This window comes from Cololabis saira, chromosome 9, assembly GCF_033807715.1.
Source record: "Cololabis saira isolate AMF1-May2022 chromosome 9, fColSai1.1, whole genome shotgun sequence".
Taxonomy (NCBI): domain Eukaryota; kingdom Metazoa; phylum Chordata; class Actinopteri; order Beloniformes; family Belonidae; genus Cololabis; species Cololabis saira.
The window spans coordinates 17,860,954-17,874,365 of NC_084595.1; the positions used below are offsets into that span (position 1 = coordinate 17,860,954).

Here is a 13,412-nt window from a genome sequence, read left to right on the forward strand (position 1 = left end):
TACAGTATATAATCTCAGATGACAACAAAACCCCACTATATTTAATTTCACAAAAAAGTTTTATTAATTCCATAGACAGAATAAAGATTTTAGATTCAAAGCATATTCTAAAATTACATCTAATTCAAGTCTAATGCCAGTGTTTTCACAGTGGACGCATGCCTGTTAGCTTGCAATCAAAGAGTCACCAAACACATTTCCGTATGATGTTTTGAGAAAATGAACGTATTTCTGCAGGCTGCGGTTTGTAGAGTCCGACTGCTGCAGCCTCTCCTTCATGTTCTGCAGCTGATTCTGGAAACGACGCTCCATCTAGAAAAGGAAAACACTTCCGTAACTACTTCTAACACTCACTTGTTAAAACAAACGTGTTTTGAGGAGTGGCTTACGTCCTCCTTGCTTCGCTGTAGTTGACTCAGCTCTGTTTTGGCTTGGCTCAGCTGGCTCTGCAGATCCAACGCTTTGGTCTGGGAAGTCCTCTCTTTGGCCAGAAGCGTCTGCATGCCGTCATCCACCTGCAGACATACATGCTGGTTTTTTCCAAGTCCTGTACCTCAACGATTGTGGGTTTGAACATGAGTTTCAATCTACAGAAGCATGTGGACTTATTGACTGAGAAACATAAATGGTCCATACTTAAATAGCATCTTTTTAAATGCATTATGGTTTCATGAAGTCCTTTAATTTCTTACAAATACACAGTCTCTGGTACAATTAAACACTTATCAGAATATATAGGTGGATATGGTGGTTGAGTGTCTTCTCCAGGGACATTTCGGTAAATAAAAGCTGACTGAACTGCCAGCCTTCGAATTAGTTGTTTATTTAGGCACTAGAACAAGGCAGGGTGTTTTCCACTGTTCTGGACTACAACGAATCATTCAGAACCAAAGATGACTTTTGGATGACAGACGAAACATCTTCAAAATCTTAGAAAAGCTAAAGAGTTTCAGTCTTTGTAAGAATGGATAAAAAGTGCCTCTAGTGGAGCAAAAATGTGATACAAAGGTTTGTAGTTTAGGCAACATTAGTGTTACAGATTCCCTCTGGCAAACAGAGTGGCATCTTTCAGCAGCCACTCAAATTGTAACCTGTTATGTGCCAATGTGCCTATGAGACATCTGTGGAGCACAAAGACAGCTGACAGTACTGATTCGGTGGCGTCAGACCTGTCTCTGTGCATCGTCCAGAGCTTCCTGCAGCTTTAGGGACAGGAAGCTGCACTCACGAGTCTTCTCCTCCAGTCGCTGCTGAAGACTGCAGGTACTGCCTTCCTTCAAGGTCAGAGCCTGGGACATCTCTTTCTTTTCTATACTTGTATCTTCCAGCTTCCTAGAAACAAATAAACAAACAAATCAACCACCACACAGCCTGGAAAATATATGCAATCCCCCTTTGTTTAAATCATTCCCTTGCAGACGTATTCCTCTTCATGCTGGTCAAGCTAAGTTTTAAACATCCAGTCTGTCCAGACTCTTATTTCGACTATTTCCTGCTTTTATCCTCACAAGATTTCTATATGATTGTGCTGCAATTAGCTAGATAAGGTGTGAATAAAAATATTTTTGTTGTCTCATCATATTCTAGTCAGTGCACCATTGTTCCAAGTCAAATCCTCTCAGCATTTAATGGGTCTGGGGCTCCACTCTTGAAAATAAGGTACATCAGTATAGTCTGACAGAATCAACTCTACTAGCTGTAGTGGAGAAAATGCAGATGTTTTATTTCCATTAACGCTGACAGATGAATGGATGATCAACCTAAGGCTGTTGCCTGGGGCAGAGGTGAAAATGTTTTTTTAGATGTGCTTAAAATCTTTTCTAAGACTAGTAAGGTGTAGCATGAACAAACCCCACTTATTACCTTTCTAAGTTGTGAATTTTCTCTTTCAGAACATTGTTTTCTTCCTGCAGCAACAGATTTCTCTGGCGAAACATTTCCATCTGACTTCCCTGTTGTTCCACCTGTTAAGAAGGACAAGTGACCTAACATGACTTTACAATGAAACAAAGATATATATATATTTTTTTAAATATGAAGCATTCCTCTAACAAACACATCAATACACTTCGATTTAAAGAGACAAACATCTGTAACAGTCACTCTTTCAGGCATCGAACTGCAACTGGATGGATTCGTATTAGCCTTTTAACTCAGGAAGTAAATGTCTATGGTTCCATCTGGTGGTAGTGACGGGTATGTGGGTCAAAATAATCCCGTCAGCAAAAAGCACCAACATGTGTCAACATCTGGTTCTTGAGTGCAATGGGAAAATCTTCCGCACACAAGATCTTTACTGTCCAATCAAAAATAAACGAGCATGACTATCTTGGAAGGTCAGGTTCATCAGACATTGTGCCCCTGCACATCGTGAGGGGTGCCATGTCATGCCAACCAGTTCTGTTAACTGTAAATGTTCTACTGCTAGCTACAGCAAAGGATTGTGTTGGCAAGCGAGCTGATCAATAAATAAGGAGTTCAGATCTGGCCAGTTTTGAGAATTATTCCAAGTCTCGGGTTGCAAAATTTCATCAAGTCTGCAAAACTGGGGGGCTACTACATTATTTTTTATGAGCTTGGTTTGGATTTTTATGTTTATGGTTTTCTTTTGTAGATAAGAATCATCTCACCATTTCCATGAAAATATCTTCCTTTAGGTGCCAATGGCCATAAGACTGGTGAGGAGCTGATGAGGCTGCTGAGGCTTATTAAATGTAATGCAAAGTCAAGTTTACGGAAGAATTTACCCCCCCTCCTCTACCTTTCATTCAATTGTCCTTTAGTTTTAGTTTGATTACAACCAATATGCACCATGGCATCATCTTGATAAGCTTATACCAAAGCATGTATTTCTGAACTGTATTGCATTGATTTGTCACTAATGTATTGATGATGGGAGAGTCAGACCACTGTGTTGAGTCTTCTCCAGCACAACCCAAAGAATCTCAAAGGGGTTGAGGTCTGGACTGTCATTACCAATATACGCAAGAAAACAATGTTTTGCTTCAAGCGGACCAATCATTTCTGAAACAACATTTTTTCCACAACCACAGGATTTATATTCTGACGTGGTTGTTCAAGGAGTAAGAACCTCCTTTCTGCATCAGTTTGGGTTAAATACCAGCTGAAAGAAATCATCCACTGCAGCTTTTTTGTGACGGTATCACGTATTTGCTTTTATAAATTTAGATGTTACTTTCTTTTTTCTTTGGCGAGGTAGTTTATATGAATTATTCCGGTTTGTGCAACAAAATCTATGACCTGGCAGATCAGGTTACAAATGTTGTGAGTGGTGATTTTTGTTTCAAACCATCTGTGATTTCTAAAATATTCATGATTCAGCTTAAATAAAATGTTTTGCCCCCTCTATTAGTAGTGAGACGTCACTGTGTTCAGTACCTTGTGCCTGACTTCAGAAAGGGCGGCGTTGTTCTCCATATTCCTCCTCTGCTGGGCATCGGCCTCCTGCTGAGCATCTCGGAGCTGCAGCTCGGTCTTTTTAAGTCTTTCTGGAAGAGGCTCGAGCTCTCTGAGCCGACCCAGCACCTCCCGCCTCACCTGCTCCTTCTCCCTCTCCAGGCTCACCTTCACGTCCCGCGCCTCCTTCTGCACGACCTCCAGCTTCAGGCAGTACTCCTCTGATTCCAGGCGAGCCTGCTGTACCTGGATATCGACATTTGACTACCAGTTTAGCAAAGTACACTTCTTCACCAACCCAAAAAAAGACAGACCACTTCCAGAAGAAATAGTTATAAACTTCTTAACATTACATTTTCAGAAATAAACCTACTAAATAAAGCTTACACATATCAGACAAGCCCATTTAAAATGCATATTTATAGTTTTTCATCTTACAGTGTTGCTCATTTAAAGATTTTTTCTTGAGTGAATTAGCATCAGCAAGTGACACTGTACCTTTTTTTTGTATTTCTCCACCTTGTTTTCGTATTTTTTGATTGATGATTTGAAGTGACGAGCTTCAGAGTGAAGACCACTGAATTTCTCCTCACATGACGTCAGCTCCCTCTGAATAAGAAACATAGATTTTGTCACCAGAAATAATTAAAGGGAAATCTTAAATCCGCTGCTGATCTTGAGGTACCTTTAGTCTTTGGTTTTCCAGCTTGGTGGAGGTGTTTTCAGCACTCATTTGATGAATCTGATTTCTGATCTCCTCCTTCCCCACCCGACTCTTCTCTTCCGCCGAATGAAGCTGTGAATTCAGCTCGGACACTCGACTGTGAAAGAAACAGATGGAAAAGTCTTGTTTTGAGCTATTATCACTTTCCTGTAGTCATTCATCAATTGCAGCTCAATAAAGACCTGTCTTCATGCACATTCTGCTGCACTACGATTATCACCAGGCTCAGATCAGTACCCAAGCAGCATCTGACATATGACAATAACAAAGAAACTTTAATTTCCGAACATCAGCCGGCCTGATCCTAAATAACGGCGTCCTTACATCAACAACACAGTAAAAAAACGTTCTTAGATCCCTGGTCAGAAAACATACAGCCACTAAAAGAAACCACTCAAATCCAACATGATCAATAACCAGATGTATCTAAGTTCTGTATCAGCTAAAAACCAAAATGAACATTATGCCAGTTTTAAAAAAGTTAAAAAAAAATATATATCTAAAATAAATTATATATATATATATATATATATATATATACATACATATACATACATAAACACACACACACTTTGCACAGCTGACTGATGTGTGATTTGTGACATTGTGTTAACTTCCATAACCATCTAATATAAAGGCATAGTTGTAATTTCTTTCTCTAGAGCTTTTTCATAAATGTTTTTGTCCAGTCCTTTTTTTTTCCATTTAAAAGGGTACTCTATGTAGTGATACCACTCCACAACAAATGGGAGCAGCATGTCAAGAGAAAATTCATGAGTCAAGCCCTGGCCTGAGACGTGACAACATTCCTCTTTGACTGGAGGTGTGTTTTGTTGGACAGGAAACGTTGCTGGTGTCCATTTGTCCTTTTATATTGGGACAAAGTGCTGTTACAACGCTTGTCTGACACCCCTTGAGCTTGATTTATTCTCCTCCATCTAATCAACGGCACCTTTTTGCAGAGCTTCTCCGTCGACGCGACACAACGCGACACCCCCCCCCCCCCCCTGCAGAGCTCTGCATCACCCTGCATCGCCTGACCTGCACATCCACCTTTTGTCTACATCCCCAGCTCAGACATAACAATGGAGCAATAAAATATATTTTACACGAGTTGGAACTGATAAATGTTGAGCAACAGTCGCTTTTAGAGACATTGAAGCAAACTATGGTGCTACCTGACTTGAAGACGACAAACAAAGCAATACTGGCGGAGTTGCATTTGGAGGGTTAGGGTTAGGGACACAGGAGTATAAACCCGGTTTTATATGTATAGCTGCAACACACAATTTTATACCCAGCTTTACGGTGCTTGTACTTTTGTGGAGCTATGACACAAGATTGTAAAAGCTGTCTTTCATCAATCAAAAGATCAATAGTTTGATTTCCATGAGCCATCTGGAATGAACATTTTAACTGTTTAACTATCTGCTCTCATTTAATCCTGTGTATGTGAGCTTGTGTGCTACAACATTCAGTATATAGCTATATAAAAATCTACTTGAATTTAATATAAAAGGACCACAAACAATTTTTACTGGTAATAGAAATCTTTCCATTTTTACTTAATAATATCTGTCATTTGGTGGTGGTGATCCACGAATGAAGAAAATGGTTTAATCACATCCTGTAAAACATCCTGTCAATCTGATCTGCAGAAACAAACGGAGGTGAATGTGTGCTTACTTTCTACTCACAGTTTGAGTGCAGAGATTTCCTCTTCCAGTTGCCCTTTAACCGCTGCTTCCTTTGAGTGGCGGAGGCACCAGTCACTGGATGTGGACAGGGCTTCACACAGCTTGGACTCCTTTCAAATAAAACACAAATTATTATTCTTCATCCGTGAACTCATTTCCCCAAATTTGGGGAAAGTTTTTCTAAAATGCATCAACAACTTAAATCTGATTTTTTTTTTTATTGTATCTAAAGATTTATCTAACAGGCACATATACAAAAAAAAGGACGGGGGTGGATAATATAATACTGAGAGCTGCTCTATGTTTTTGAAAATATAAACAAATAGAATCTAGAATCTCCTTCCAACAACAAACACACAAAATAAAGTTGATATAATATACAAGTAGCAGTTTACTGGGAGATTCTACAATCAGCAAATGAATTGGTAAAAATTATGAAACTGTCAATCTGGGTTTTACACACATCTAAAATTTTTGTGCCAGAGTTGAAAAAGGCCGTCCAAACTGATATCAGTGGAATGTTTAAAAACTAGAAGCTGTGGTGGTACGAGGGTTTATCAGGGTGTACAGACTGTCAGTCCTGCATTGTGTGAGGGGCATATTGATGTGCTGAAATGCATTAGAATGTTAAGAATGGTATATCCCACCGTCGAGACAGGTTTTACTGGGAGGTTTGTGGTTATTTCAGCTGTACAATGTGCATTTATCCAGAAATGTATTATTTGATCCCCTATAACTTTGAGGAAAAAGAAATCAAATATTTCTGCACTTCTTAAAACGACTTTGAAACAAAAAATGAACAGCCTTGGTATCTATTTATTGCTACAATTGTAGAGTTAACAAGCCTAATCTTCTCAGCAGTTCTGACTACTAACTTTCTCCCGAAGTTTCTTCGTGAGTTGCCTGGTAGACTCTTCGGCTTGTTCAGCCCGCTGCGTGAGCAGGGTACGCATTTCCTGGTCTGGTTTCCCCTCCTCATCCTCCTCCTGCTTTTTTACAGTCTGCAGCTCTTCCTGCAGATTCTGGAGTTCCTCCTGTGTCTGCTCGTGGCTCTGCTTCATCCTCTACCTCCCACATGGAGAGAAGAAGAGTCGCAAAAAGGTAAAGATGGTCCTTTAACTCAGATTGACCTGCATGACCGCATCCATGTGTGTCTCTCTGTTGTAGTGGGCTCTTAAGACTCTGATTATATAATTCAGCCTTTTGGATATTTGAGACGTTAGAATATGTAATTGAACATGTTATTGTTAGTTATACATTAGTGTGAGAAAATAGTTACTATCCCTTTAAGAGTCAGGGGCTAGCAGTGCACTTGAGCTGGTTTGGTGTCCGTGGTTGCTGGGCAACTAGAGTTGGAGAAAATAAAAGGCTGACAACTTTCTTGGAGCCAACTGCAAGAATTACCTCCTTTCTACTCATTCAATGTGAGTGCAAGGAGTTAAGTCATATTCATTTTCCATGGCCACTTTTTCTTCAAAAAGTGCCCCAACTGTATCATGTTTTGTGTCAATTAAAGTCAAGCTGGATTTCCATGTTGGTGTCATCACGTTCAAAATTATCACTTGTGAATGTGTCGATGCACTCATTGGTCTCCTCACAAATAGGCCTGTGTTGAAAAAAATCGATTCTCCGATTTTAAATCGATTCTCATATTAATTCCTAAAAATCGATTCATATGTCTAAAGATCGATTTAAAAAAAAAAAGATTTCATCATTACATTACAACTTTTGGTACTTTTTTGTTTATGCCCAAAAAAGGAATGTTTTGTTGGATACGAGAATAACTGGTGCCATGTTTTTGCCTTTAAATATGTAAATATATAAGTTTTCAGTTATAATTGCATAAATTGTCTATATTTCTTTGCTGTATTATACTGTCTTGGGGTTACATTTGCATAAATGTTAAAAACCAAATTCTCATAAATGGGGAAAAAATAAAAGCGATTTCTTTCGTCTTCTGTTTGCTGCCCTGGATCTGTTTGGTAATTCTGACCCACAATGTTTCTGAAAGCAGTTCTATCAGCATTCTGGGAGCTGATTGGTCCTTACAGCATCATTAGCAGCCAATACTTGCTGTTGAATCTCAATATAATACTAGTATTCATATGTTGCATAACTAGACAGTCATATAATTCATGCAACAGCTGAAAAAACAGTTTTATTAACAGTAACCCAAATCAATATGGGATCGAATCGAATCTGATCGAATCGGATCGTGATAATCGATTCTGAATCTTAAGAATCGGAATCGAATCGATTCTTAATATTTGAATCGATTCCCAGCCCTACTCACAAACTGTCAAAATCAGACTAATTACATTGATCTTAAAATCAACCTTAAGAGCCAATTAGCCTGAGAGGGCTAGATGTCGTCCAGACCGTGGACATCCCGACACTCTGGCATACATGAATAGCCCTTAGAGAACATAGCAAGTTCTGTTGTGTTAGCGAGCCCAATCTTGTGTATAAAGCAGGATCTCTTGCTTGTGTGAATGTTTTTTTCTTGCTTTTTAGTCACTAATGGGCCACTTAAACACAGGTGATGAATTTGCCCTTGAGAATAATATAACATGGCTCTTGTACTGCCTCTGTGGTATTTTTTTTAATCAAAGCATGTCACAGACATTTCATTACTTTCGGAAATATTGTTGAGATTTGACAAAGTATTTATCTTATTCCACATCAAGATTAATGAAGTTTAATTGAATTACTTTTTTTTCTCCTAAATAAAACTGGATGATTCATGGAAGAAATATCCCCAAAGAATAATGTTCAGTAATGAAGCAATAAGTGTTTTTAACTACAGAGGCAGTTTTCATTACATCCTTTGTAGCTGTTGTTACTGATAAAAGGAACTGCAGTTCTAACATGTGCTTTGTTTTATTTTGCATTCACAGACCTGAATTTGAGCAGCTAGCTGGGTCTTTTCAGCCGCTGCTTGCTTCAGCTGAAACTCCAGATGGTCCCGGGTTGACTCCACTATTCTTGAAAGCTCTTCAGTTGTTTTCAAGTTGTCCTGCCATGACAATAAGAGACAAGTTATGTAAATGTGTATTTCTTTTGTGAACACTTGAACCTTACAAGGGTGTGTGAGAGTTATCAACTGCTATTTAAAAAGCATGATAAATACACTAAAAGAAAAAACAGGAATGCCGTACATAGCACCAACATAGTGGCAAGTTACTAACTTTTTCAAACTCCAAATGCTCTGCCAGCTTGGAGGCCTCCTTCTCCTTGTTGGTAAGTTTGGCCAAAAGACGCTGAAAAAGAAAATAATATATACTTTCTAAAGAATAACCTAAGAAGAACACCTCATAGGCACAAGTGGATTACTCACAATATTTTCTGCCTCATTGTCAGCCAATCTTTTCTTGAAGGCATCATTCTGCTCTGACTTCATCAGTGATTCTCTCTGTGGATACAACAGCAGTCAGAAGCGAATGATTACATGTTGACATGAGCGCCGCTTGAGTCGTCTTCTGCTTCTCATACCTCATATTCACGCCATTCTCTCAGGAGGTCGCGGAGGTTATGATTTGTGTTATCAAACATATCTATCTTTTCTTGTAACAACTCCTGCTGTCGCCCAAGTGTGGCTGCATGCAGTTTTGACAACCGCCTATCCTAGAGAAAAATAATTAAAGCAATCATAATCAATAATCACATACACAAAAATCAATGCTTATCCATTCTTTAGTTTTGAATTTACCTATCTTTTATACCTCACTCTCCAGATCATACAGGGATGTGAAGAAAATTATACTCCCTCTTTTAATTTGACTCCCTGTGACTCAATTTTTGGGGTACTTAGAACTGCCTGCATGATTTTTTTTTCTTTTTAACTTAATTTGTGTTGAATAAATAACAGCACAATAAAAAAATATTTGTTTTTCCCTTATCGTAATTTTACACACATACACACACACACACACACACACACAAAAAAAAAAAAAAAGAGTATAATAAAAGATAATTTCACTAAAAATATACCTTGGTGAAGCTGTCAATAGTTTCTTTCAGGGCAGTCAGCTGATTGGCTACAGCTACACCGTCGATTTCTGCTTCTACAAGTGCCCTCAGGAGTTCATCAGTATCTCTGTGTTCACCAAAAGAGTTTAAACTTTAAACATCAATGTAAACAATTTCCATAAATGTGACTGTTTGCATGTAGCTGTCAATAAAAGAGATATTATAAAAGTTGCATCTCATAAGTATCAGCAATGACAATTCTATTGATTATGCGCTTTGGGGCAAGCTTTTCATACATGGTGTCACAAATCAGAAACAGTTACAGTCAGTGAGAATAGAGTAGGCACACTGCATTACACACATAGAAACACTATTTCCAGCACTAAAACAGATAAAAAAAACAATCAAGCTGTCATAGAAACATCAGCATATTTTTCCAGAGTGGGAAACTCTTTGTCAGCTCCACAGCAGGAACAATGTTCAATATAAACATTGTTTCTGGCAAAACAAAACTCTACCGTTTGCAGGTTGTTCTGCTATTCAAAAATGACTTAAAACTCCTTTGATGACTGCTGAAGTGTTGTACCCTGGGTACGAGCTTTGTAATCTTATGGACACTGAAGAAGTTTTTACCTCTTTGAGCGGCGGATGCGTTCTTGCTCTCCAAGCAGGACACTGATGTTTTCAGATATTCCAGCCAGCTTTTCTCCCTGCTCTTCTACATCATCCTGATATCTGATACCACAGTCAGATTGATGGTGCGCATTCTCTGTCTGGTTTAAAACCAAAAACAACAATAATAGTATGTTCAAAAATTTCTAAAAATGAATCTGTGTAAAATTAATTGTTTATTGACTTATTAAAATATATGTTGGCACAATAGTATGTTGATAATAAATAATAATAATAATAATAATAATAATAATACATTTTATTTATAGAGCATTCTTCATTCAGGGAATCTCAGAGTTCTTACAAGATAAAAACCAGTTAAAACAAGTACAAGAAAAGGTCAGTATCAATAATACAGATGATGTACAGAATTGTGCATTCAAAGAAGCTCTTTAATGCCTTTTATGTATTTAATTATACCTAATTTACATGTTGCACGGCATCTATGTTTTTCGGGTCAAAGTATAACACTTTTCATAAGCTATACAGGACTGTCTCAGAAAAATTAGAATATTGTGATAAAGTTCTTTATTTTCTGTAATGCAATTAAAAAAACAAAAATGTCATACATTCTGGATTCATTACAGCCTTGTATTATTTTAATATTGCTGATTATGGCTTACAGTTTAAGATTCCCAGAATATTCAATTTTTTTTAGATAGGATATTTGAGTTTTCTTAAGCTGTAAGCCATGATCAGCAATAGTAAAATAATAAAAGGCTTGCAATATTTCAGTTGATTTGTAATGAATCCAAAATGTATGAAATTTTTGTTTTTGTAATTGCATTACAGAAAATCACAATATTCTAATTTTCTGAGACAGTCCTGTACTTTGATTTACTTGTCAAATGCAGATACTGTATATCAGATCAGCTGCTGCTCTTATAGACAAACCCTGCAGTCACATTATTACTTATTATTACTATCTTTAACTTGGCATGCAACTGAGAGACACCTGAGCTATGCTGGCCCCAACACTTCTCCTACAGGACACTCGTCCAGGTGGGATCCAAGGCGGTAGGACCTTTGCTCTCCCTCCATCTCGTTTCACCCGAGCATCTTTTGTGGGACTCTAGAGGCAGGAGAAGAAATCAATAAATAAATGCATACTGAGAAATACCTTCAAAGTGGCGTTACTAATCAAAATATCGTATCATTTGTAAAGGACTCAATAACCTGAGGGGTTTTGCTGGCACTCCTCCTCATATGGACATGCACCGGTGTGGTGTCCGGCACATGGACGTGGACCGGCGGTGCCGGTGCCGGTGCATGCCGGGTCTTCATTATTAAGAGATGTTTGGACGAAGCTTTGACAACACTTACGTTACTGATATCATACCGAAAGACATGTTTTCGAGACGAATCTGAAGTTTTTCCTCTTGTGGGGGACGGTTGTTTAAGCCACCCAAACACTATCTCTGATTGGTCAGTTGGAAAGATCGTGCTTTGTGATTGGTCGAAACCCTGTTCGCTTTAAACGTTGCCCATGACGACGTCTACAAATCAGTTGAGGCTGATTTATGGTTCCGCGTTAAATCGACGCAGAGCCTACGCCGTAGGGTACGGTGTTGGTGGAACGCCGATAACGTGGAACCATAAATCAGGCTTAACGGGCAATGTTGATGCTGCGTCCATGAAGTCGTAAAAGACAGAACTTGTGAAAACGCACATTTTTAACCCTTGTACTGCCTTTGGGTCGAAATGACCTAATTCTCCTGTTCCTTCTTTCCTGCTCTCTCCTCCCTTCCTTCCTTCTTTTCTCCCTTCCGTCCTTCTTTTCTTTCTTCCTCCCTTACTTCATTCTTTTTCTCCCTTCCTTCCTTCTTTCCTTCCTTCCTTCTTTTTTCCCTTCCTTCCTTCTTTCCTCCCTTCCTTCTTTTCTTCTTTCCTCCCTCCCTTACTTCTTACCTCCCTTCTTTCCTTCCTTCCTTCTTCTCTACCTTCCTTCCTCCTTTCCTCCCTTCCGACCTTTCTTTTCTCCCTTCCTTCCTTCTTTTCTTTCTTCCTTCTTTCCTTCTTTCCTCCCTTCCTTCCTTCTTTTTTCCCTTCCTTCCTTCCTTCCTTCCTTCCTTCCTTCTTTTTTCCCTTCCTTCCTTCTTTCCTCCCTTCCTTCCTTCCTTCCTTCCTTCCTTCCTTCCTTCCTTCCTTCCTTCCTTCCTTCCTTCCTTCCTTCCTTCCTTCCTTCCTTCCTTCTTTGTTCCCTTCCTTTCTCCCTTCCTTCCTTCTTTCCTCCATTCTTTCCTCCCTTCCTTCCTTCTTTTCTTTCTTCCTTCCTTCTTTCCTCCCTTCCTTCCTTCTTTTTTTCCTTCCTTCTTTTTTTCCTTCCTTCCTTCCTTCCTTCCTTCCTTCCTTTTTCCCTTCCTTCCTCCCTTCTTTCCTCCCTTCCTTCCTTCTTTCCTCCCTTCCTTCCTTCTTTCCTCCCTTCCTTCCTTCTTTCCCCCCTTCCTTCCTTCTTTTCTTTCTTCCTTCCTTCCTTCTTTCCTCCCTTCTTTCCTTCCTTCCTTCTTTTCTCCCTTCCTTCCTCCTTTCCTCCCTTCCTTCCTCCTTTCCTCCCTTCCTTCCTTCTTTCCTCCCTCCCTTCCTTCCTTCCTTCCTTCCTTCTTTTTTCCCTTCCTTCCTTCTTTCCTCCCCTCCTTTCTCCCTTCCTTCCTTCTTTTCTCCCTTCCTTCCTTCTTTTCTTTCTTCCTTCTTTCCTGCTCTTTCCTCCCTTCCTTCCTTCTTTTTTCCCTTCCTTCCTTCTTTCCCCCCTTCCTTCCTTCTTTTCTTTCTTCCTTCCTTCCTTCTTTCCTCCCTCCCTTCTTTCCTTCCTTCCTTCTTTTGTCCCTTCCTTCCTTCTTTCCTCCCTTCCTTCCTTCTTTTCTTCCTCCCTTCCTTATTTTCTTTCTTTCTTCCTTTCTTTTCTCCCTTCCTTCTTTTCTTTCTTCCTTCTTTCC

The 13,412-nt window shown here is 39.1% G+C and overlaps 1 protein-coding gene across 2 annotated transcripts; it reads right to left on the reverse strand.

Annotated features, from left to right (window-relative positions):
• Positions 1-76: 76 nt before the first annotated feature.
• LOC133450975 (outer dense fiber protein 2-like) lies at positions 77-12,128 on the reverse strand. 2 transcript variants are annotated; one of them, XM_061729885.1, is made up of 17 exons: positions 11,656-12,128; positions 11,435-11,551; positions 10,441-10,580; positions 9,829-9,934; positions 9,331-9,462; positions 9,176-9,250; positions 9,027-9,098; positions 8,738-8,854; positions 6,714-6,902; positions 5,839-5,948; positions 4,103-4,238; positions 3,916-4,026; positions 3,400-3,663; positions 1,864-1,964; positions 1,170-1,332; positions 390-515; positions 77-312 (listed from the first exon to the last, which is right to left on the reverse strand). In XM_061729885.1, the coding sequence occupies exons 1-17, from the start codon at positions 11,761-11,763 to the stop codon at positions 166-168; spliced, it is 2,214 nt and encodes a 737-aa protein (XP_061585869.1). In that variant the 5' UTR covers positions 11,764-12,128; the 3' UTR covers positions 77-165. The 2 variants fall into 2 exon arrangements, with proteins under 2 accessions (XP_061585869.1, XP_061585870.1); XM_061729886.1 differs by lacking the exon at positions 9,331-9,462.
• Positions 12,129-13,412: the final 1,284 nt, after the last annotated feature.